The sequence below is a fragment of the Leptopilina boulardi genome, unplaced genomic scaffold (assembly GCF_019393585.1).
Source record: "Leptopilina boulardi isolate dan_hultmark-lab unplaced genomic scaffold, ZJU_Lbou_2.1 LbouV2_30, whole genome shotgun sequence".
Taxonomy (NCBI): Eukaryota; Metazoa; Arthropoda; class Insecta; order Hymenoptera; family Figitidae; genus Leptopilina; species Leptopilina boulardi.
This window is the reverse complement of record NW_026137863.1, coordinates 1,139,856-1,166,501: the sequence shown is the minus strand read 5'-3', so window position 1 is coordinate 1,166,501 and position 26,646 is coordinate 1,139,856. Positions and strand designations below refer to the sequence as shown.

At 27.5% G+C, this 26,646-nt stretch overlaps 2 protein-coding genes across 3 annotated transcripts in view; both read right to left on the bottom strand.

The window, feature by feature from the left end:
* LOC127282459 (thyrotroph embryonic factor) overlaps nucleotides 1-5,110 on the bottom strand; it is a 123,971-nt gene extending 118,861 nt beyond the window's left edge. For both annotated transcript variants that reach the window (XM_051306702.1, XM_051306700.1), the window contains exon 1: nucleotides 4,661-5,110. In XM_051306702.1, coding sequence (XP_051162659.1) covers nucleotides 4,661-4,784 — 124 coding nt within the window. In that variant the 5' untranslated portion in view covers nucleotides 4,785-5,110. The remainder of the gene's footprint in view (nucleotides 1-4,660) is intronic.
* A 3,838-nt stretch (nucleotides 5,111-8,948) lies between these two features.
* The window catches only part of LOC127282456 (uncharacterized), a 43,004-nt gene continuing 25,306 nt past the window's right edge, over nucleotides 8,949-26,646 (bottom strand). The window contains exons 3-6 of the mRNA XM_051306697.1: nucleotides 12,837-12,971; nucleotides 11,305-11,759; nucleotides 10,551-11,127; nucleotides 8,949-10,341 (exon numbers count right to left, since the gene is read on the bottom strand). Coding sequence (XP_051162654.1) covers nucleotides 10,135-10,341; nucleotides 10,551-11,127; nucleotides 11,305-11,759; nucleotides 12,837-12,971 — 1,374 coding nt within the window. The 3' untranslated portion in view covers nucleotides 8,949-10,134. The remainder of the gene's footprint in view (nucleotides 10,342-10,550; nucleotides 11,128-11,304; nucleotides 11,760-12,836; nucleotides 12,972-26,646) is intronic.

The following is a 26,646-nucleotide window of genomic DNA, read 5'->3' as shown; positions in this document are numbered from 1 at the left end:
TAAGTGTTGATATATAGATAGATATATATACGAAATTAAGTAAAAAGATCTAACAAAAAAGTTTCACAGTTTTACTTTGTTAAAATTAAAATGGAATTGAAAGTTTGAAATTTAAACTTTTCCAACGTAAACTTAAGAGAGTAGATGATGAGTATTGACCAGTATACTGGATTTGGCTCGATATGATAGAGTAACGAGTTTAAAGTGGGACGCGTCATGTCTTAATGAAATGTCCGGTGGTAGCCGGTTTTACTTTATAATCCCCAAATAGTGCGCTTTATACAAATATACAATGCATACAGTTCTATTCACAAATAATAATTCATTTAAATTATGTTTTTCTCTCACACAACCATTCTATGATTTGGACATCTATTTCAATGGTTGACAAATATTCATATTTACGAATTTCTATGTAAATTTTCAGACACAAAAATTTCAACCACTAAAATGAATCTAATAACCATAGAAAGGCGCGAAATTATGGAATCTAAGATCTAATTTAGCGATTTTGCCGAATCCGCGATTTAGTTTCGCGGAATTCATGACCTACTTTCGCAGAATTCGGAACTTAGTTTCGCGAAATCCGCGACTTATTTTTGCGAAATTTGTAATTTAGTTTCGCATAATCCGTGATCTAATGTCACGAAATCGGCGACGTAATTTCACATAATCTGCGATCTAATTTCGTGAAATCCACGACCTAATTTTGCGTAAATCCGTGATCTAATTTCGCGAAATTAACGACCTAGTTTCGCGGAATTCGGAACCCAATTTTACAAAGCCGTGATCTAATTTCGACCTAGTTTCTCGATATCCGTTATTTCATTTCGCAGTAATCGTGATTTTGTTTCACGTAATCCGTGAGCCAGTTTCGCGTAAACCGTTATCTAATTTCACGGAATTCAAGACCTAGTTTCACGAAATTCGGAACTTAGTTTCTTGAAATCCGTGATTTAATTTCGCAGAAATCGAGTTTTAATTTCGCGTAATGCGTGCTTTAGTTTCGCGGAATTCGGGACCTAGTTTCACGAAACCGTGATCTAATTTCGCGGAATTCGTGACCTAGTTTCGCGAATTATCTAATGTCTGCGATCTATTTCGCGGAATTTCTGATCTAGTATCGCGTAAATCCGTGATCTAATTTCGCGAAATTCACGACTTAGTTTCGCGTAATACGTGATTTAGTTTCGCAGAATTCGGGACCCAGTTTCACAAAACCATGATCTAATTTCGCGGAATTCGTGACCTAGTTTCACGAAATCCGTTCTTAATTTTGCAGTAATCGAGATTTTGTTTCGCGTAAACCCTTATCTAATTTCACGGAATTCAGGACCTAGTTTCACGAAATTCGGAACTTAGTTTCTTGAAATCCGTGATTTAATTTCGCAGAAATCGAGGTTTAATTTCGTTTAATGCGTGATTTAGTTTCGCGGAATTCGGGACCTAGTTTTACGTAACCGTGATCCAATTTCACGGAATTCGTGACCTAGTTTCGCGGAATTTCTGATCTAGCATCGCGTAAATCCGTGATCTAATTTCGCGAATTTCACGATTTAGTTTCGCGTAATACGGGATTTAGTTTCGCAGAATTCGGGACCAAGTTTCACACAACCATGATCTAATTTCAAGAAATTCAGGACCTAGTTTCACGAAATTCGGAACTTACAATTATAGTTTCTTGAAATCCGTGATTTAATTTCGCAGAAATCGAGTTTTAATTTCGCGTAATGCGTGATTTAGTTTCGCGGAATTCGGGACCTAGTTTCACGAAACCGTGATCTAATTTCGCGGAATTCGTGACCTAGTTTCGTGAATTATCTCATATCTGCGATCTATTTCGCGGAATTTCTGATCTAGTATCGCGTAATTCGTGATCTAATTTCGCGGAATTCATGATCTAGTTTCGCGGATTCTGAGATATGGATACGTTAATCATATATTTGTATTTTTTAACCGTATTTAAAGATATATCAACAACAAAAAAAAGAAAATTGTATATCACGTATTTATTAATTCAAATGAATAACGCAACCATTTTCTTTTCTTTTTTGTTTTTTTTTTCATTAAAATAGAAATGTATTTCTTCTATACTATTACTTCAAACCATATTCCATCCAATTTCCTATATATCGATTCTATTCTATATTCCATGAAATTTCGAATTGAATAAAATGAAAACGATTTTTCGAGCCTGTTTGAGAGGAATACTGTATGCATAAGTTTTTCAAATTTCGAAAAATGAGCAAACGTGGTATAAATATTGTATATATATATGTATATATAGGCCATATGAGGTTTGCGTGCAATGGAACATTGTTCCATTACTAAACTTGGAAGCGGGTAGAACGGAAATTCTAGAAGTTACATAGTTGCATGCATTCACGTTGATCAATAGACCACATAATATACAGATATACAAAAACACATACATACATATCAGAATATAATAAAAACAGAACCCGGAAGGTCAACTTTTTCGAAATTCTCATTTGAAAAACGTTAATTTGCACTATATATTAATTGGAAGATTCAAAAATTAGACATTTTTAAAATATCTAATAGAAAAATTAACATAACCTCTTTATTTATATAAAAGCGTCATTCTTTTTAGAAATTTTTTTCTTTTTATGAAATACAAGGAAAAAAAAATTCTTTTTTTTTTCGTTTCTATATTTTTCCTTGTTAAAACTTGTTACTGATTAAAAGACTTGATGAAAGCAACTGCATATACTGTCGAGACACCCTTTTATCTAACATTCTATATCTGATATGATACACACGATCCTGCATGCAGATATTTCATATCACTTGTGTGTATCATTGAGGTGTAAGAATAGTCTTGATATGATTAAGATATGTTTCATGTTATTCGCCTTTTCATTTTAACTTTAACATGTATTCATATCGTCTCAAATTTTCAATATAATTTTTTAAATAAATTTTCAAAATTGTTTCTAAAAACTTATTTTCATATCAGTAAAATATATAATATAAATTAATGTTATTATTTTTATTATTATTATCGTTATTATTCATCTGAATTGAAAACTTAAAATATCCTAACAAATTAGAAGTTAGGATTAATTAATACTCTTGAATTATTAAATTTAATAAAAATTATTTAATTGTTAACTTTATTAATTTTAATTATAATAATGATTATTACTATTATTACATTTCATTAATCTTTATTAAAGATTAGAACATTTCTAATCATTTCAAAAAATTACACTTTCATTTTGAAAATATTATTGAAATCATTAATAATGATTATTTATCTCTTAGTGTCACTTTCTACAAAAAAATTTTATCTACTTGATTTACGAAATTACAGTCTTGATTACAAGAAAAACATAGAAATTGAAATAGAAGATGTTAAAAAAAATTCCAACGCCAAAAATTTGCACAAAATAATCTGCTTTTATTATAATAATTTATAATAATAATAATAATAATAACAAAATTTTTTAATATTTAAAAATAATTTTAATTAAAAAAATTCTTAACATATCTTTAATTAATATTTAACAAACTTGAAAACAATATTAGTTAAAAATTAAAAAATAATGTTTATCATTAAAAACTAATTAGTTATTGTCTCCGAAAAAAAATACTTTCACTCTTGGAATTTACAATGAAAACCAAATTATCTTTTCACATTAATGAGAATGTAAAAAAAAAAATAATCAGGTTTTATATTTGAATTTTAAGTTTTGAAAAAAAATAAAATCAAGAGTGTAATTAGAATTTAAAATCATGGGTTTTCCGTTTGGTTGGATTTCCGTTCGAGCGTAAAAAAAAGAGTGACTATGGGTTAGGTTAGTTAGACTGCATGCGGTGTCACGTGGTGCGCCACAGGGTCTGAACGAGGTTAATCACGAGATGAGCGCCGGCGCAACAACGAATACAAATACAAACACATTGGTAGAAAACCTCTTTCTCTCTCTCTCTCTCTTGTCCTAACTAAAAAAACTGCATCGTATTTCCCCATTTACTAATTAACCACTCGACTATTGAAAGTGCCTTTCTAAAAAGGCACTCAATTATTGAAACAAACACACAAGATATTTCATTATTTTATTTCCCTCCCTATCTCTCTCTCTCTCTCTCTCTGTATTTACCAAAAAAAAAAAAAAAATCAAATTGATCAAGGAAAAAAGCAAAATAAATTGACGAATCTCTCATAAAATCACCGCTAGTAAGCGCTACCATAGTTTCAACAACCGCATTGCGCGGGTTTCAATGAAAATTCACTGTGTGTGCGTGTACTAAAAAATTCATTTAAAAATCGACAATATTCGAAAGGAAAATCTAATTCACGTCTCAAACATGAACTTGAATTAAAAAATCGAAACCAACTTCTGATAAGACCTGACATATTACATTACTTTGAATTTGCGCTGGACGTGAACGACCTTTGCCCTTTGCTCGATGCCTTTGGGAAAGGCGCACGAGTCCACGAGAAATAGCAGACGATTTCCCGGTTGCTTTCATTTTTTTTCAAAAAAAAACCAATACCAAAACTAATTCAAAAATTAAAATAACTAAAAATAATCAAACATTCGAAATATTAAAACTCACTGACAAAACTATAAACGGAGAATTAAATTTATCATATGCTGATTTAAACTTTTTTTTAAAAAAAAAAAAAGCTTACCAATGAGGGGAAAAATACTGGGTTGGTCGAGTAACGACTTGAGGCTGCTTTCAACTAAGGTGGGAGATGATCGGTCCTTGTCACTCATTTCACGCACTGCGCTACACGAAACATACACACACATTCACCAGGACACACGATTTTTTTTTTAAAATTATTTTATGTTATAAAATGCTGACAAAAAAAATTCGTAATGAAAAAAAAAATTGTAGGTAGGAAAATAAATTTTTTTTTTTTAACCCCCGGCGGATCGAGGAATATGAGACACCCGCGCACCAGAACCTCACGACAGGCCCTAGTGCTCGTTGCGAAATTTGATCGACGTCGTCGTTGTCGTCGTTGTCGTCAATGTTCCTCGTCACCGTCGTTCGGGTCGTTCCCGTCTTCACCCACGTACACACGCACCGAACGCTGCCGACCGCGCCGTGGCACATTAAAATAACACCGAGCACTCGGTGCTCCGTTCTATGCTCTTGAAAATCAATCTAAAAAGAGTCTTGCATAGTGGCGCGATCTTTCAGACAAATCGCAGACCAGCTTGTTAAGAAAATATGCTGCTGATAACAACACGTGGTTATTTTATGTATGTCCCCCCTCCCTTCTCTCTAGCGATACTGATAAGCGTATATAACATGCGCTATATACATTTTAGTAGAAATAATTATATATCTATACGCGTCTTCTCGTTGGAATGTACACAAGAATTCTACCCCGACCTTCCTCTACATATTTCGATGACACGCTTTCCTAATAGAGATTTGAGAGAGAATTTCCCTTTTGCAAATTTATATTTTTGTTTTGATTTTCAAAATTTATATAGAATTATTATCGAAAATATTTAAAATATAAGAAATAAAAAAAATATATTTTTTTATTATTAGGATTTATAAATTAAAAATAATTAAAATTAATAATAATAACAATTACAATTAATAATAATAATAATAATAATAATAACAATTAAAATTATTATTAATAATAATAATAATAATTAAAATTATTAATAATAATTAATAATAATAATTAAAATAATTAATGAAAATAATAAATTTAATTTTTAATAAAACAAAAAAAGATTTAAATGAAAATTAAAACATTAACATTTAAGCAAAAATTTATTCAAAAGCAAAAACTAATTTTTATATCAATTTTATTTATTTTTTCAAAATATATTATGAATTATTAAAAATAAATTTTTGTAAAATGATTTAAAACATTTTATTCGCGATTTAAAGCTAACGAATTAGTACACTGAAAAAAAAAATTTATTTAATTCAAATACTCGATTACTTGACTATTATCAAATAAATATTTATTTATATCAAATAATTATTATTTAATTTATTATATTTAATTATTATTATTGAGTCAATTGGTTCAAATACAATTTATTTAATTCAAATAAAAATTATTTGGTTCAAGTAAATATTTATTTGATAATAGTCAAGTAATCGAATATATTTAAATCAAAGAATTTTTTTTTTCAGTGCGTAATAAATCTAATTTCTATTCTCAACAACACTGGCACAAAATAAAAGAAATTTTATAAGATTCCAATTTTCGATCCTAATTATGCACGATGTGGAGAAAATTTATTTAATTCAATAAAACATTTCTTGAAGATAAGAAAATGTCTAACAATTTTTTTTTTGAATAGAATATACGATTTTGATTGTACCAACAAAATTTTTTTTCCTGCCTCAATCCAATTTACATTAAATTAATTTTTTATTATCTAAACTATAAATTACAACAAAGACTTATAATCTGTTTCTAACACAGGGAAAGAATGGGAAAAAAAAGTCGAACCAATTGGTGAATTTGATCCAAAAATAAAAAAAGTCGAAATTATTTTGTTTACAACCCCCCCCCCCTAGGATTTAAGTTTTGTTTTTCTTTTAAATCAACATTAACCAAAAATTATTTTAAAACAAAAAATTGTCATACTTATTATTAATTTATTTCACTCACCATTTGTTGAAAAATAGCCAACTATCCAATCCAGATTTCCATGTTTTTAGAGGTCCATATATTATGATCCATCGAGAAATGCAATTATTCACAACACAATTATATTCGATTTTAAAATCACGCACTACCGACTACTTTTACGTTTAACTGTCCACTTTTAATAAAGTCACATTTAACATTAATTTTTTGTTCACATTTCACAACAATACTTGTATAAATTAAAAAAAAAAATACAATCAAAACAATTGGGCAACTTTCTTTAAACCGGCACTCCGACAATTGATGTAAACATAACCTCACTTTCTATGAAACAAAAACAATTGAAGTTTTTTTTACCTCACACTACAAAAACTTGTTATCTATTCAAATTATAAGAAGGCCAAAACAATATTGAATCTAATTTTCAATAAAATTTACCCTAGATTAATTTGTTTTTAACGAAAACTACTTATATTTCTAACACCCACGACATGAATCTACCGGCAAACGACGCTATCACCGACTATTAATCACAAATGAAATTTTATGTATTTCAAAAAACTATTCTTATATTTTATACTTCGAGAAACAATTTTTATTACTATGTCAACTGAAAAAATCTATAAATAACTGTAAAATAACTAAAATGTTACGTAAAATGATTATGAGAATAAGTACACAAACTTGAAAAGTGGTGAAAAATGGCGACAGCAACGCCACCTGACAGCGAGAACCTCATACTAAGTGCGCGAAAATTTGCACAATTCAAAAAATTTGCAAATCATAAACTCCGTAAATTAATTAAATATAATACTAAATTATCCTGAAATACGTAACAAAAAAATTGAAATTTCAACTAAAGATTAATTTAACAACAGTAAAAGTAAAAAAATGAGTCAAAACAAAGTCTAAAAAATTTTCAATTTCAACTGTCGGTGAAATTGCCTACCATCAGGGGTAACCGTCACTTCACGATTTTTCCCAAATTACCAAAAAAAATTGTTTCAGAAAGATAATAATTATTAATCATTTTTACTGATAAAATCTCTCCTTCCTCACAAATTGAAAGAATAATTGATAAATTTAACAAAAAACCCTGTAAACTGACCATCGATGAATTTTAACCTGAATCGTTCATGATATTTTCACAGACGTTGACACGGCACTTAATGACACGAATCACAATAAATTAATAAGCATCCGAAGAATACGTTACTAGAACTTTGTCCAGAATGTAAATAATTTATCGAAATTCACTTTATATCGCATTATTTACTCAAAATCTCACGCACTACTACAATTGTTAACCGACAATCAGAAAATTCTGTGCAATACTGATTTCCCGCCTGGCGGAAGAACACTAGCGCCACTGGCGATTTTGACATTAACTAATTTCGCAAATGGCGGGATATTCAAATTACATTATATATTTAAAATCAAATATAACACTAAATCATCCTGAAATACGTAACAAAAAAGTTGAAATTTTAAGCAAAGTATAATTTAACAACAGTAAAACTAAAAAAAAATTACTCAAAGCAAAGTTTTAGAAATTTTACCTGTCGGAAAATTGCCTACCATCAGGGGCAACCGTCATTTCACGATTCTTTACAAATAATCAAAAAATTGTTTCACAAAGATAATAATTATTAATAATTCTTAATCTTTCTTAGCGAATTGAAGGAATAATTGATAAATTTAACGAAATACTCTATAATCGATAAAAGATGATCAATTTTAACCTGAAACGTTCATGATATTTTCATAGACGTTAACACGGCACTTAATGACACGAATCACAATAAATTAATAAACATCCGAAGAATACGTTACCAGTACTTTGTCCCAAATATAAATAATTTATCGAAATTCACTTTATATCATAATATTTATTCAAAATTACACGCACTACTACAATTGTTAACCGACAGCCACAAAATTCTGTGGAACACTGATTTCCCGCCTGACGGAAGTACACTAGCGCCACTTTCGGATTTCACATTAACTAATTTCTCTAACGGCGGGAAATTCAAACATTACATACAATTTAAAATAAAATTCCTACAATTTTTGTTTTTGTTTATTGTTTGAATGCTTACCATTTGTAAATAAATGGAAAAATAAATAAATTTATATATTTAAATAAATTTAAAAATAATAAAAAATATTATACAATTAAATTATATAACATAATATTAATATTATAATTGATATTTTAAATAATCTATTATTAATTCTTTAATAATTAAAAATTATTCACTTTAAAATTAATTAACAACGACCAAGAAAAAAAAATTTCATAACAATAATTTTGACAATTGAGAGTTTAAAAACAATGAAACAAATTTAATTGTTTGAGAGTTGATGAAATCTACGTTTTATTTAACAAATACGTTACAAATAAACATTTCTTTCTACCCTGTAAAAGTAACGATAAATGCAAACAAACGAATTTCAAAATTAATAATACAGTCACTTTTTAGCGTAAACGAGCTTTAATTAAATTTCAAATTTTTAACTTTGACGATTTGAAAAATCTTATAAATTCTAATGCAAAATATAAGAAAAAAAAAAAAAAAAAAAAACATTCGCAGGACATATCATGCAAATATTTAATTATATCTTAAAAGTAAATAGTACATTTTTACTTTTCAGTGACTTAAAAACTAACGTACATGCTTCGACTGTAATTACAAAGAGTTTAAATAAAAATTAATTTCCATTCACTAAAAAGAAATTCAAAATTTTGACACAAGAGTTTTCTTAAAATAAATAAATGCATATATATATGTACGAATTTGTTTTAAATATGTATCACTAGATATGAAAGTTATACAAAAACTTTAGTATCATAAATAATTATTATGAATCATTTCTTTTTTTTTAGCATCACGAACATTTGTTTCTTTTTCGCTTTTTATTTTATAATTTTTTAAAAATATTTTTCATAATTTTTTTTTTTTGGTATTTTGATATTTTTCTTTTTAAATAAAAAATTGTTTGTTATATATTATTAGCCATATTTAAACAAAAAAAAAGAGAAAAAAAATCTTTTCAAAAATACAATTATCGAATGCATTAACAGAGAATAAAATTCGACGAAATTTCATTTAATAATTCAATTTAAATAAAGCGAGAGCTTAAAATTCTAAAAATTAAAACTATTTTCAATGATTATTTCAAATACCAGTCTTTATCAATTTTTTTTCCAGAAGGTAATTTTGAAATAGTAAATAAAAAAATTAAAAAAAAACAAAAATATCTAATATTTATCATTGCCCCTCTGATCGACATTAGTTCAGAAAAAAAAGAACAATATTCACAATTGTATGAGGGAGTGAAAAAAAAAGCTTTCTGCGAAAGTATTAACTATAAAGCGAAGATCACATTAATTAGCGAGACTAATAACTATTTACAGTGGAAAACGAAAAATGAAATTAAAAAAAAAAAAAAAAAAAAAAAAGAATTCTGACGATAATTATCGGTAAATTGTTCCAAGAATTGCACTCCTTTTTTATTCGGATTCAAACCCAGACACTTAACGATTCTGTTGTGGTCTGAGAATTTGCAAAACTGCCACTATGGCGTTTGAAGAGAGCTTGAATTTCAGCTGGAGTCGAGGACCAGCGTCGATGTCTCACTTTATCGAGTGGCACTTCCGGAAGTCCGACTTCTGTATGGCAGCCTTTTACTGGTGAAGAAAATGGAATCGCCGATGGCAATCCAACTTCCTGTAAATTCAAAAAGTTAATAAATTCATTATTTTTCAAATCGAAGTTTAAAAAATTTTAATTTTTTCAAATATTTAATTTATACTTTTATTATTATAATAATTTATTAAATAAATAAATCCAGTAACAAAAATATAATTATTAGAGAAAAAAAATAGAAAAAAACGAATTAAATCGCGTTTAAAAAAAAAAAATCTCAATAATTTTACCTGAAATGAGCTCATGGAGGAAAATCCACTTTCATCCTCCGCGCTACTAACGCTATTCGATGGTTTTGGTCTTATTTTAACATCTTTTTCAATTTTTTTAATCGATCGTGATTCACCAGTGAAAAAATCACGTTTCGATATTGATTCAACAACAACGAAATTATCGGTATTTGTTAAAACCTCATCGTCTGTTGTTTTACTGCTTCCTGAATTTAAAGATGTTGCATCAAGTGATCTTCTTGCTCTTGGCAATAATGACAAATTATCATTGGCATTATCAATTGTATTTGTGGAATTTTTACATATCGTTCTATTATTATTGTTTTCGGTTTCATTGCACGATTCATTGCCACGATCACTGCTATCATGATCGCTGACAAACGATGTCTCGGGTAATGTTGTTGAATTGGCAAAATTATTCGGCTGCATCGATAATGACATTTCGTGATGATGATGATTATTATTATGATGCTGATGATCATCGGACAATGTTATTGAACCATTATTTTCCATTGATGTCATTTTCATTAAATCCGGATCACGCATTGCCAATAATGATTGAACAGTTCTCATCAATCTGCAAAATAATACAATTTTGATTATTTATTCTAATCAATTTTATTAACTAATAAATAATTTAAAAAAATGTTTTCTCTATGAATTTTTTTTATAATTATAAATAATTATATAAAATAAATAATAATATTTATATTTGTATAAATTTTTTCAGTAATTTTTTTTTTTTAATTTGTACCTGAATGCCTCCTGGGACAATTTTTCTGGTGGCACTAAATCAGGATCGTGTTCATGTTGTTTGGGTCGTCGATAAACAACACCATCGTGTGTTTTATTTAAATCTTGTTTTGATGCAGCAATTTTAAATCTTGGCGTTGTTGAATGAATAGAATCGTTTCTTCTTAAAACTGACCATGTAAAATCTTTGAGTAAAGATGGACTTGGCGATATTTGATTAACTGATTTTGCCCTCGTAAACCTGGAGGATTCAGAGGACGATGATGACGTCGTCGAAGCTCCTGGGCTTGGTGAGGGTTCAATATGAACAGTGTGAACGCTACGACTCCTTGGTACCCGGCCTTTGTCCTTGGCACTGCTCTTCTCATGAAGAATGTCAAGGCTCTTCCGGGTTCGATCCAAGAAACGAACCACTTGCTCCATCAATGAACGGTACATTTGTCGATTTGATTCAGTCTGCGAAAAAAAATAATAATCGTTAATTTTTGATTTAAAAAAAAAAAGGAAATAAATATTAAATATAATAAACAAATAATAAATTAAAATAAATAAATTAAAATAAATAAATTATTATTAATTATTATTAATTATAATAAATAAAATAAAATAAATATTAAATTAAATAAACACAATTAAATATAAATATTTTCTGAAAAATACACAATCATAAAAATTGGAGAAAAGAGGAAATAAAGAAATAAAACAAAAATAAAAAAAAACGAAATATAAAAGGAAAAAATAATCAAAGATTATAATAATTACTGTAAAGGAATTTAAAATTATAAAAATTAGATTTGTTGAAATTAATTAATTTGTTAAAATAAAATAAAAAAAAAACGAAGAATAATGAATAATAGTTAGAAATCCAAAAATAGGAAGTAAAAAATAAATTAAAAAAAATAATAAATAAATAAAAATCTCTTAGTAATTTTTAAAGAAAGAAATCAATATCCTTCGACAGATATTTTTTTTTGATTAATTTCAAATATAATTTTTATCTTAGAATTATAATACATTTATCAAAATGCAATCTTATTAATCTTACGTAAGTTGTCTCGCGAAAAATTACTTCGATAAAATCGACTTTGTCCCTAGAAGGACGTGTATAATAAAAGGAGCAAGGTAAGCAAGGTGAAAGATCCCTATTATCAATTTTGATGTCAACTTTATATGCATAATTTTTTTTATGAAATAAAAATAATAAATAAAATAAATAAAAAAAAATAAATAAATAAAAATTAATTAAATAATAGGTATTAATATCAATATAAATATTTTTATATTTTTTTTAAATGAAATATAAATATTAATATATAATAATAATAATATATATTAATAATATTAATAATATATTATATTAATATTTATATTATTATTAATTAATTAATTATTTTAATATATAAATAAAATTTTTTTGATTTACATTTTTTTTCTCTACAAAAAAAATTTATAAATTATTATTAATAAATAAATTTAAAAAAATAAAATTATTAATAATAAATATATATTTTTAAATGAGAAAAAATAATTTACCTGTTTAAGTTGCCATTGTAGTGTATTGACTTGGGTTTGGAGGAAAACATTGTCGATGACTTGAACACGAGGCATTCGATTTGCAGTCAGAGCGTCCTGTAACCTTTGATTTTCTTCCTTGAGCACCTGGCATTTCTGAAACAAACAAAAAAATAAATAAATAAATAAATAAATTGTTCCATGAATTCAATGAAGAAGAAATTCCTTTCGATAATTTTTCAAAAAAGAAAGAAAAAAAAAAAAAAGAAATCTTTATAACAATCTGAAATTGTTGGATCTCGAGGAAACTATAAAACGATTATCCTGCGGTTGATATGTAATAATTGAAATGTATAACAATAATTTTATTGACTAAATTGTCAAGAAAGGAAATATATTCTTTTTAGAAAATATAATAAATTTCCTGGATTACATTTTTTAAAAAAAATCAATATTTTTTTAATGGAAATATTTTCATTGGGAAATCACGAGATATTGAAAACCGAAAAATAAAAAAAAATAATGAAATAAAAAAAAATATGTATAAAAATTAAAAAATGAAATAAAAAAATAAATATCAATTAAAAAATGAAATAAAAAAATAAATATCAATTAAAAAATGAAATAAAAAATAAATATATAAATTAAAAAATACAAAAAAAATAAAATAATAAAAATATATACTTATGTAATTATCTATGTACTTTGATTGTAAATTGTAAATATAATGAAACAGTTTCTTGTATACAATTCAATAAAACTTCCCATCAACTTTGAATAGAGTAAAACTAAACCGCAAATGTAGAAAATGGGTGCGACTTGTGGGTGGTAATTCCTCTCTATATCGATGCACCTATAGATTCAGGAATCTTAGAATGTCTTTTCACATAGTGATGGAGAAAGAGCCTTCAAGCAACAACTCCTGTGTAACAAAAAAAAAGAGAAAAAAAAAAAAAAAAACCACCCATATACCAATAATAGTTACCACAGATCAAGAGAAAGCCTTTAATTCACTCTAAACACCCACATTCACATATCAGAAGGTCGTAAAGATTTTGCGATAAATGAGACGTTAATTGATCAACCGAAAGAAAAACGATTCTATAATAAATATTATATGCTTTTTGTATATATATATAGTTTTGATTATAAATTATCTCTGCGATGATGAAGATTATCAATTATTATTTCTGTAGGGACGAGAGAGTGCAGGAAATCCTTTTGAATCAAGATTTTTTTTTTTATAAATTTTTCTCCAATGCCATCATTTTCATAAAGCTATCATCCCGAAGAGATGATTATGTTGTTTCATAAACGTGCTCATTACTCGATTGGCAGTTTTAAGCTTACTACACTATTACTACTGAACTTTCATTAGCAAAATGGATTTAATGAGATTTCTATAAATTATTGATTATATATACGATGGTTCGAACCGTAAAATAATTTTCTTTACAAAATAACAGAAATTTCATTTTAATAACAAAATTATAATTAGAAAATAATAATTTTCTTTATTGAATTCATGAAATTTTATTTTTTTTAATTTTATAAATTCCAAATACAGTTTATTCAACGTAAACATGTAATTAACAATTAATTAATAGTTGAATAATAATTACTTTTCTTTTTTTTTTATTACTTAACTTTTAATTAATTCGAAACGAAATATTTAATTTTCTTGTTATATAATTATTTTTTTTAAATTTTACAAATTTCACGAAAAAATTTGATAAAAATAATAAATAAATAAAAAAAAACCTTGTTAACAAAATAAATAAATTATTTCGAAAATTGTAATTATTAAAAGTATAATTAACGAATTAATTGTTGTTAAAATTAATTAAAAGAAAATAAAGAAAATAAATAAAATAATAAGTAAAAAAAAGCGAAATTGTCTTTTATAAAAAATAAAATTCTCCATGCGCAAGACGATAAAGGGATGCGATGCACATTAAATTTTCTCGCGCAACGAAGGAAAATAAAGAAATATATATATATATATATATAATAAAACATTTTAACTGATGATGATATTGCCGCGCGTCCCAGGCAAAAGTCGCACTCGACGAATATTTTCGCGCGCGGATGAGCGATGGGCTTCCATCGAGGCGAGAAAAGGAATTAACAGGGCGATAAAGAAGCGGAGGAAGTCAGGAAATTAGAGGATGAAGGAGAATAATGGCGCATGCCTTTATATACCTTTTCACGATCGTAATTCGCCGCAAGTGCAAATCCCAAAGGGCGCTCTCTCGTTTTTTTTCGAGTGTCGGCAATTTAAAAAAAAAAATAAATAAATAAATAAAAAAAAAAATCTTTTACGATCAAAGGTCCTCTTTTTATTCCGAAAATATATCCAATTTTCTTTTTCACTAATTAATTTCATTTTTTTTTGCTGCTTTTGTTTTGTAGTATCTTTTTTTATTGTACAATTTTTATTTAATCAATTAATATTAATTAAAGGATAATTAATATATTAATTAATAAAAATTGATATAAAAAAAATTCCGTCAATCTGATTAAATAAAAATGGGATAAAAAAAAATTAGTAAAATTTAATTAATTCATAAAATAAAAAAATAATAAAATATTAATATAAAAACATAAAAAAATAAAAATAAAATAAAATATATAATAAATAATAATATATAAAAATTAAAAATTAATTAAATTAATAATTAATTAATTTATATTTATAATATATATAATAATATATAATAAAATATTAAAATATTTACTAATTCAAAATTAGTGTAAAAAATTTCTAATTGAAAATTTTATCACAAAAACCATTTTTTTCCATTATAAATAATGATATACACATATTTGTTATAGAAATGGTAAACTATGACTAAAAACGAGTTAAATAAATAAAAAGAAATAAAATCGAGCCATGGGAAATAAAATAATAATCAAGACATGAAAAACGATAAATTAAAGTTGAGAAAACCAAGTGAGAAAAATTAAAATAATATTCGATTGAATTTTAATTTCTATATAGAATTTCTCAATATTTTATATATACCAATTTTCTATTTCATAGCATATTTGTATATCAATAGAAGAGTTATACTCTTCCTTATTGTATGCGAATACAAATATATTTTATATACAAAATGTATAAAAAATAAAGAAGCGCGATTTTGTATTTTTATATTATTTATATTTTTTGTTCAATTCCCATTGGGTGTAAAATGACGTTGATCGCGCAATTCTTTTGTATCGATATATATATATATAATATATATTGCGGTTATATATTCCATTTCTGTGCTATCAAATTATTTTCATGTTTGCAGGTGCATTGGGAATCAAGATCAATTGCCAATGCAAACACGATGAAAAGAAGCGTGTGATCTCTCTTTTTTCCATATATATAAATATATATTGGAGAATAAATTAGTTTCCCATGCCGTCAATTCTATATAATATATTATATATATATAAATTTTATAATGAGCAAAAAAATAATTTAATATTAAAAAATAATAGTCAATTATTAAAAAAAAAAACTAAAAAAATGACAATAATAATCAAATTATATTTATTTATTTGTAAATACGAGCAGTGCCCTTTCGTACTAGTGTAATTAATTAATTATCAAAATAACAAAAAAGAAAGTGAAAAAAAAATTATGCTAATTTTAATTCAAATTAAATTAATATTAATTAATTCAAATAATTTTTGGATTAATTTTATATTATTTTTTTAATTATCATATTTGATTATTTTTTATTTATATTATTATTATAATTTTTTTTGCGCGATTTTTATTATTATTTATTATTACTACTATTATTATTATTATTATTATTTACTCTTATTATTAATATTATTATTATAGGTACTATTATCATTTTGTTATTTTATGTATTCAGTATATTTAGAATAACAATTTCCGCATTGGCAATTAACTAAGAAAAATTTTAGCGAATAATTGACATTTAAATTGAAAATACAATAAAGTTTAAAATATATTTTATAATGATTTGGAAATAATAAAAATGTGATCAAAGGAAAATTTCTCAAAAAAAAAAAAATAAATTGTGGAAAGTCAGCTCGTTATAAGGTTTTATGTAAGAAAGTACCAATCTTCTCAATACAAAATATATTGAGAATAAATACGAATAAAAGGATATAATATTGAATGCGAGCACTATTCGTGTGAATCTATGCGCGAGTATTTTGTTGTTAATAAATTTTCACGGCTTTTCTTGTATAAAGATACATCGAGAAAGAATTTCAAACTATTATAACAAAACAATGGCCTTTCACTTCTATAATAAACACACAGATACGACCCACACACAATTATAAAATATATTGTTGTATATAAATATATTGAAAATCAGAACATATATACTAAAAAAAAAAAATTGGAGAAGCAATAGCTTAATGAATTTTTGCCAAAATTATTAGTTCTCTTTAAATAATTTTATAAATGAATGAATTTTTATAGCAATGGAAAAAAATATTTTTAAGTTACAAAACTTAAAATGAAAGCAAATTATAGAAAATTCAAAAAATTTTAAATAAAAATGAAAGATTCAAAGAAATTTTTTCAGGAAGAAAGGGGAATGATGGATTTTTTTTTTTTTTGGTACTCAAATTTCCATACAATAGCGGGAAAAGGGAGGATGAATCGTCGAGCCGTCAAGTTACAAGATATCCGGTCGATGTACATATGATAAGAATTCATATATATATAGTACATATAGTGGACGAAAAGTGGCGCAAGAACCTTTTTATATATACCATCAAGTGATTCACGTTTCTGTTGCAATGCTCTTATGCACAGGATGTTCCTAAAAACTGTATTTTTTAAAGGGATAACAAAAAAAAAAAAAGCCTTTTGTATATATTTAATTCGGAAATAACTGTTTTCCATAAAGAAGATGCGAGACAAATAATAGGCGTTTAAAAAAAATTATTTAGGAAATGAAATATGTATAAAGTTCTCCGTTTCTTATTTTTTAGGGTTTTGTGCTTTTGGGATATTTTTTTTATAAGCAACATTTCTTTACACAATGATTTGTATATATATAATAAATTTTTAATTATCCTACTTGAATATTTCGTAATATTTCCTGTTGCAATAAATCATTATGTCACGATTGCAAAAATGGGTAGTGCGAGGGATAATTTATTCATTTTTCTAAGCCTTTCAAACTCATCATTATTTTATATTTTTAGGATAAATGATCCATAAATGATCTATCTCAGATATTGAGAAAAATATTCTATTGAATCAACAGCAAAGGCATAAAAATGATTGATTCTGAAGCATATGCTATAGAATATAATATTCTATATGCTTCAGAATCAATAATTTTTATGCCTTTGCTGTTTGATTCAATAGCAAATTTTTCTCAATGGATAAATGATATTAAAATTTTAATTCATTTAGAAACAATTAATTGTTTATGATTTACCCTTAATTTTTTTTAGGGGAGGGGAACAATTTACACTTTAGAAAAAAAAAAAAGTCAAAGAACAGTGAATATTTCAAGCAGTGACCGTAGCGAATGACGTCATATTCATGGTGTTTCTGACAGTGGACGATGGTTCGGGCTGAGTGACCATGCAGAACGCCATCCGGCATCGCACTTATATGTACTACAATATAGGGATTTTTATTTAGAAAAATGGAAAATTTTTTTCTCTTACAAATAGATTGTCCCATAAAGAGAGCAACTTATAATTTTGGTTTAAGTCATTAGCAGGAAATGACACATAAAAAGAAAAGCATTCCTAGTTTAGAAATGTACTCATCTGACGTGGCTGGAAGTTTCTCCGCATTTCGTAATTTTAACCCCGAAAATAGTAAAATTTACTTCTGAAATAGTAAAAAAAATCCTTAGCAACCGTTACTAAGGCACAAAAATACTTAACAACGGTTGCTAAGGCAAAACAATCCTTAGCATCCGTTGCTAAGGCAAAAAAATCTTTAGCATCCGTTACTAGGGCAAAAAAATCCTTAGCATCCGTTACTAAGGCAAAAAAATCCTTAGCATCCGTTGCTAAGGCAAAAAAATCTTTAGCATCCGTTACTAAGGCAAAAAAATCCTTAGCATCCGTTACTAAGGAAAAAAAATCTTTAGCATCCGTCACTAAGGCAAAAAAATCCTTAGCATCCGTTACTAAGACAAAAAAAAAAATCCTTAGCAACAGTTGTAAAATTTTATTTTTCTTTTCCATTTTTCTCATAACATAAAGCAAATTTTATTGTTTTGGTAGCTTCGAAAATTGATGTGGCAGAGATTTATAATCAAAATTTTTAAAAGAGGAATTCCCCGACTAAAAGAATATATTTAGGTATTTATAGGAAGCCATAATTTTTGGAGGATATGGTTCATATATTCTTCGAAGTGGTTTTCAATAAATATTTATACTAATACCGTGAGGATCGGTTGAAAAGAATAAATATATATGAAAAAATACTGGAAATTTTCTATATTTGAATATTAAACATAGTCACCTGCTGTGATGGGACACAACCGACAACATCTATACTACTACCACTACTTTATTACAAGAGGGTCTTTGTTTTAATCTGGAAAACGGAACTGAAGGATAATACAACATAGAGAGGCCGTGAAATTTCTCACTTTTGTGATGCCTGTTGCTTGGTCTGAAAAAGATAATTCTACGTCTGGTTGGGAATTCTAATCTGCAGGCGGATGCAATTTTCAACCAAACAATTTCATTATTCTACAATTGACCCAGTCGCTGTAAAAACTCAACAAAAAATAAAACTATTTTTTTAATTATAAAATCAAAGAATCAAAGAACCAGAGGTAATAAAAAATAAAAGGGAAGATAAAGATTCTTAAGCGTATATGCCGAGAATAAGATGCAAATTAAAGATAATATGTATAATTTCCCAAATTGGTATTTATCACATTCTATAATACATTTAGAATTTCATTTAAAATTACGTATATCTAATTTCCATTCATCTAAATGTAGAACTTGATATTAAGATCGTTAATGAACTTGAATATGCCTAATTAGTTTGGGAGATTAAAATCTCATTGGTATATAAATCCACTGATTAATTGCGCCTGTTTTACATATTATTTCAATGTTATAGACATTATATTATGTATATCTAAGTGCTTCGAATATTTTAAAACTCAATAAAATGAATATTGAAAAGTCATAAATTTCAGGGAAAGTAATTATTTATTGCTAATGAATTAATTATCCACAGTTTCTTGAACTATATAATATGTGACATTCTCAAAAAAATAATAAACTTCTTCTTTTCAATATATTTAATTATTATTATTTATAATTTTATAATTATATTATTATTTCGATTAAAATAATATTTTATGAATTTATAAATTCAAATATTTTTAAATTGATGCATTTTTTTTTAATAGCAATTTTTATTGAGAAATTTATCTCGGATGGTTTATTATATATATACCCTAGCAAATCGTCACTTATATAGAATTCCAGCACACGTGAAGGCACTTCCTGAAATCCCGTTACATAACCGAGAAGATAAATATTTTTTTTTTCTAACTCTCTGGTATGTAATACGCCTGTAAATATGGACCTTATTCCGCCCTCGTTTCGTTTACAAGACGTCCGCTATTATTCAAGGATGAACTTTCGTTCCATGAATTCTGTTAGCAATTTTGCACGCGCGCCAGAAACATGTGATTTCATACATATTTATAAAATTATACTCCAATGGACCAAAACTTGAATTCATATATATATGTATATATAAAATTGCATTTAATTATTTTTAATTCAATAATATATTAATTTATTATTTATTATTATTAGTATATCACGTACAGTATATAAAACACTTGAGGATAAAAAAGAAACAAGTTTCTATAAATTCTTGATCAAAATCGAATTTATAAACATAGAGTACCTTAAGCTGATCTAATTGCGAATAAAAGTAACATGAACGGATTCAGGGTTCAGCTAGTTTCGTAACAATGACATCCTGGGCGGGCAGACCGAATTCTTCCGAAACCGATTACTTCCTCTCGACATTGTATATATGCATTTGCATCGATCACACATTATTCTATTTAATTCGATTGTAATGCAATTTTTTTATAATAAAAATAAATCAAAAAAATATCAGATAAAAATTAAAATAGAAAAAAAATTGTCATATATCTAAAAAGGAAATTTTTTTTTCACTGGCTACATATACGATTTTTATATTATGTGATAGATAAAAAATAAATTCAAGTTTCTTACGCTTTCTAATCCTTCCCCTCGCGAATCAACACCTAATTAAAATTTGCAATTAACACCCTTGGTCATTTCACGGTTTAAAAAAATAATAGTAATATTACGTGAAGAGAGAAAATAACAAAATTTATTAAAAAGGAAACAATATACGTTTCTTGTACTTTTAATTCAAATAAAATAAAAAATGAAATAAAATGTGCAAATTAGATTTTTTTTAATGTTCGATTGTTCTTATATAAAGAGTTGTTGTTGAAGGAAAAACCGATGCTAAGGAAAAATATCCATAGCAACCTTTGCTAAGGCAAAAAAAAATCCCCAGCAAACGGAAATTAAATCTTTAGCATCCGTTGCTAGGGCAGAAAAATCCGTAGCATCAGCTACGAAGGCAAAAAAATCCTTAGCAAACGGAAATAAAATCCTTAGTATCCGTTGCTAAGGCAGAAAAATCCTTAGCATCAACTACTAAGGCAAAAAAATCCTTAGCAACCGTTGCTAAAGAAAAACAATCCTTAGCATCCGTTGCTAAGGCAAAAAAATCTATAGCATCCGTTGCTAAGGCAATAAAATCCGTAGTAACCGTTGCTAAGGCAGAAAAATCCGTAGCATTCGCTACTAAGGCAAAAAAATCCTTAGCAAACGGAAATAAAATCCTTAGCAAACGGAAATAAAATCCTTAGTATCCGTTGCTAAGGCAGAAAAATCCGTAGCATTCGCTACTAAGGCAAAAAAATCCTTAGCAACCGTTGCTAAAGAAAAACAATCCTTAGCATCCGTTGCTAAGGCAAAAAAATCCATAGCATCCGTTGCTAAGGCAACAAAATCCTTAGCATCCGTTACTAAGGCAAAAAAATTCTTAGCAACCGTTGAAAAATTTTATTTTTGTTTTCCATTTTTCTCCGTGTTTCCAGAGGCTGTTAGGCTTAGCAGAAGAATTAGAAGACGTTTATTAGAAGTAATACAAGTACTAAAAGTATTAGAAGTACTCATATCACATATTAGAAGAAATCGAGTGATATTAGAAGTACTTCAGAAGAAGCAATACCAAAACTTAGAGAAATTAAAATTACGCAACAAAGATTAGGATAAAAATATTTTCGTTTTCGACGCATAAATACATATTCTTCATCACGGAATAGATTCTTTATAAGAGAGCAGAGAGCAAAGCGTATATAAATTGTGCTGGCTTCCTTGGGCATTTCATTTTCATTCTATTGTATTCGCGATTATTTTTTTCTCTCCTCTCTCTCTGTCTCTCTCTGTTTTTTTTCTACTCCGCTGAACCATTGCCTTTCATTCTTGATGCCTTTCAGCGTGGCATCTCCAGCCCTCTATTCATCTATTGCAAGGCGCCATTACGTCAACGATACGATAGGTCAGGCTCGCCTTACTAGGCTGGGATCAGCATGGTCATCAGAATCCCATTGTCTCTCTCTCGGATATCCATTAATGCCCGTTGATATGCAACAATTCGTATATATATATACATATATATATATATATATACGAGCACTTCAATAATAGTATAATTATAATATAGATATTGCATGCGAATTTATACGATTAATCGGGATGATATGTGTGCACTATTCTTTTGTTTTTGCTTTCTCCTCGCAGAAATTTATTCTGCATATATATTTCTTTATCTCTTTCTCATCATTCCATCAATCTGGCTTTTGTGTCTCTATTTATAGAATCACCTCGAATCACTGCGGATTTTTATTTGTATGTATTTTTAATTGATAGAATTTTTAAGACGCCACAAATGGCCGAACAAATAAGCGACAGAAAGTTTTCGGTGCAATTTTAGATAATTTCTAATTGGTTGCTCCGAAATCTTTCTGTCGAATGTTCGTTCGGCCATTTGTAATTTCGGATAAATGAAAATTCGGCGTCTTTAAAAATTTGATGATTTTGAATTTCAGGCTTTGACATATATCCTTAAGAGAATAAAATTCTTAGAATTGTCAACTTTTGATGTGCTGTTTTTTTTCTTTTTTATAACGCATAGATGACGGCATGGGAGGTCGATCGGATTTTATAGTTTCGTTGACGCTGCTGTGAGAGAATTCCACTGGTTTTTATTGGCAAAAAATGAGGGTTTTCTATGAATAACGAGCCGCCTCGAAGAGTTATACGTCAGTGTGCAAAAGCCGAGCATCATCATCTAGAGTATATATATATATAGTAAAGAACATGAACATGCGAGAGTTAATGGAAGGTAAAGCGCACCAATCACAAAATGCAATCCTCTCCTCTCTTTTCTCTCAGTTGTAGTTTTGTATTCACTCACGCGTTAAGTTGAAGCACTTATTTAGTTTTATCCTGCGACAATTGGATCACGCTATTAACAAAAAAAAGGGCAAAAAAAATAGAGAAAGAAAGAAAAGAAACAGGAAACGAAAAAGACAAACTATTGTCCTGTAGAAAACCAGTTATGAAAATAAGTGTATCATTTACAGCCATAAGTAGAAGTTATTAAAGAAAATAAAAAAATAAATAAATAAATGCAGGTGTAAAAAAGCAAAATTATTTCTATAAATTATTTATACAAATAATTTTGTTTCTATGAAAAAAAGTAGATTGATTTCGCAAAAAAAAAATAAAACAAACATAAATTATATAAATTCCGTGAGTATTTCTGCAAATTAAATTTCTTAAATGAAAACCCCCCCTTTAGGCTATTAATTTTGTAAACTTTAACCATATATCACTTTCGTTTCAACGGTCACATTTTTTTTTTTTTTTTCGCCAACTGTTGGTACATTACAGTATAAACGTCTTCGCGGTTCAAGGCCGACTGACATCGAATAACAAAGTTCTTCGCAGAGGAGGGAAATGGTCGCAAAAATATTTCTGAACAAGGCGCCACGACGCTATACTCTTTTATATAAGATAAAAAAAAAAAAAAAGAAAAAATTTTCTCCCCTCACTAAAAAACGAAAGTAAAAGGCACAGAAAATAACTATATGATTTTATATACTTGTCTCTTTTATGTTCTCATTTCTGCAAGGTGAAAAAAAAAGAAAATTGTGGGAAATTTGTTCATAAAAAAAAAAGAAACAAGAGTCATAAAAAGAGTTAGTACATAGGAAATTACATTTATTAACTAAAATAATAGACCAAAGGAGAGAATTGGAAACACCTGGAAAAATACCAGTTTTAGGAATTTTTGTCACGAATAAATAATAGTTTGTAAATGACAATTTACATTTTTCTAAAAGTAGTGCAATTTTTTTGTAGAATTAGGGATAATTTGAATTGGAAAATTTTATTTACATTTGCTAACATGGTTTTTGTTTGTTAATTTATTTTAAAAAAATTCTGTTGCTACAATAAAATTTTGATTGTCCCAACGGAATTTAGTTAATACAACAAAAATCCTTTGGTACCTTCAAAATTTTTGATTAAATACCAATTGTTGTCCAAACCAAACCAAAATTTTACTGTTGCTACAACAAAATTTTAGTTTTGTACCAACGGAATTTAATTAACACAACAAAATCTTTTGGTACCTTTAAAATTTTGGATTAAATACCATTTATTGTCTAAACCAAACTAAAATTTTGTTGTAGTAACAGAAAAATTGTGGTTGTCCCAACGGAATTTAGTTAATACAACAAAAATCCTTCGGTACCTTCAAAAATTTTGGATTAAATACCAATTGTTGTCTAAACCCAACCAAAATTTTTCTGTTTCTTCAACAAAATCTTTTGGTACTTTCAAAATTTTGGATTAAATACCAAAACCAAACCAAAATTTTTCTGCTGCCACAACAAAATTTTGATTCTCCCAACGGAATTTACACAACAAAAATCCTTTGGTTTCTTCGAAATTTTAATTTAAATACCATTTGTTGTCTGAATCAAACCCCTTTTAAAAAAAATTTTAAATTACCATTCACTTGTATTATTAAAGCGTTTTCTTTGAAAATAATTTATTCTTTTATAGAAATGTTATTTTAAGAAAATTTCTCAGTACACGAATATTCTTTTGCGGGATTTATTAAGAATTTTGAAACAAGTCTCAATATGGGGAGAGTGATTCCACGAATTGAAGAGATATATAAGCGAGAAAGAGAAGGATAAATTCCGGACTTCCTTTAAAAAAACGTTTGGAATCAGATGGGGCGATTTGCTAGCACGATAAGCACCACCCAAGATTCTTGGGTGAGCGTCTGCACCTGTCTCATTCTGCAAGTGAAGTGTACAGGTCGAAAAAAAAGAACTGAACAGATGAACGCACGTATGGAACGAGAGAAGGAAAAAAAAAAAGAAGAAGAAGATTGCAGCAAATAGAGTGGCGCACGTACCACATCTCGTGGCGTTCCACAAAACAGTAAAACGTCGCGACGCCGAATTTATTTTTGGTGCATTCCAGACCAATAGGATCTTCTCCCTCTTGCTATATAGTAGCTTAACGTTCAGTCTATGTTTTGCTCAAGATCCGCTACTCATCTTATTGGAATACCTCAGCAGTCATCTTCTTTTTCTACTACTTCTTCTTCTTCTTCTTCTTTTTTTTCTACTTTTCTCTAATTTCATCCAGAATGATGAATATACGATTGCAAAGTGTGAAAATCGATTTTTAAAGTCAGTCCGAAAATTACCCGGCTTAATGAGTTTCGACTGTATAGAATGAGATATGATGACCTTAAAGTAGCTGAAATACCCGCAAATGTGATTCCATTCTTTCACTGGCGTTTAAATTATATGCTTTAGGAAAAATAAAAAAAATTTTCTCCATTTGCCAAAGTTGACAGAAACAAATATTTCCAAGGGAGTTACGTCTGTGTTTTATCATCATCATTAAGTCACTGCGGTAAAATAGTCAAGTCATCGCGAGAATTAGCAGCATTTATAACAAAGAAATTTTATTTATTTACATGTATAAGAGCAGTGTCCATCCGTACAAGTGTATATACTTATAGAAAATGTACTTAGAGAAATACCATAGAAATCAATGTTATTGTAATGCTCATTGGCTTTTCTTGTTAACCTAATCATAACCTAAAATTTGTTCTTCGTAATGACTGTCTGAAAGTCGGATTTCTGGTTGATCTAATAGGAACAGCAAAATTAAACAAAGACAAAAGTGGAAGGCAGTTTATAATGCCATTAATAATTTTAAAAAAGTAAATCAGTAAATAAAAATCTGTTTCTTAATAAAAGAATACCCAAAATCTGTAACAATTCAATAAATTGATGGGTATCCCCATCTGTCTAGCAACAAAACGCATAAAATTTTGAATCCGTTCCAGAGCAATCATTATAGGCATCAGGTGACCAAATCAATGAAGCAAAATCAATAATTGGTCTAACTAATGAAAAATATAAGACCTTTAACGCCAGAATGTTTTTAAACCGCAATGCATTTCTAGTAACACACTGAAAAAAAATTCTGGTTAGGCTATATTTAACATTACTTTCTAGTTATGTTAACCAGAATTCTAGTTGAATTAACTAGAATTCTCGTTAAAATAACCAGAATCAAAATGTTAAATATACCCTAACCAGAATTCTGGTTATTCTAACTAGAATTTTTTTTCAGTGCAAAGACCAAAACTCTAGTCACGTTATTTACAACATTTAAAATATGTGTTCCA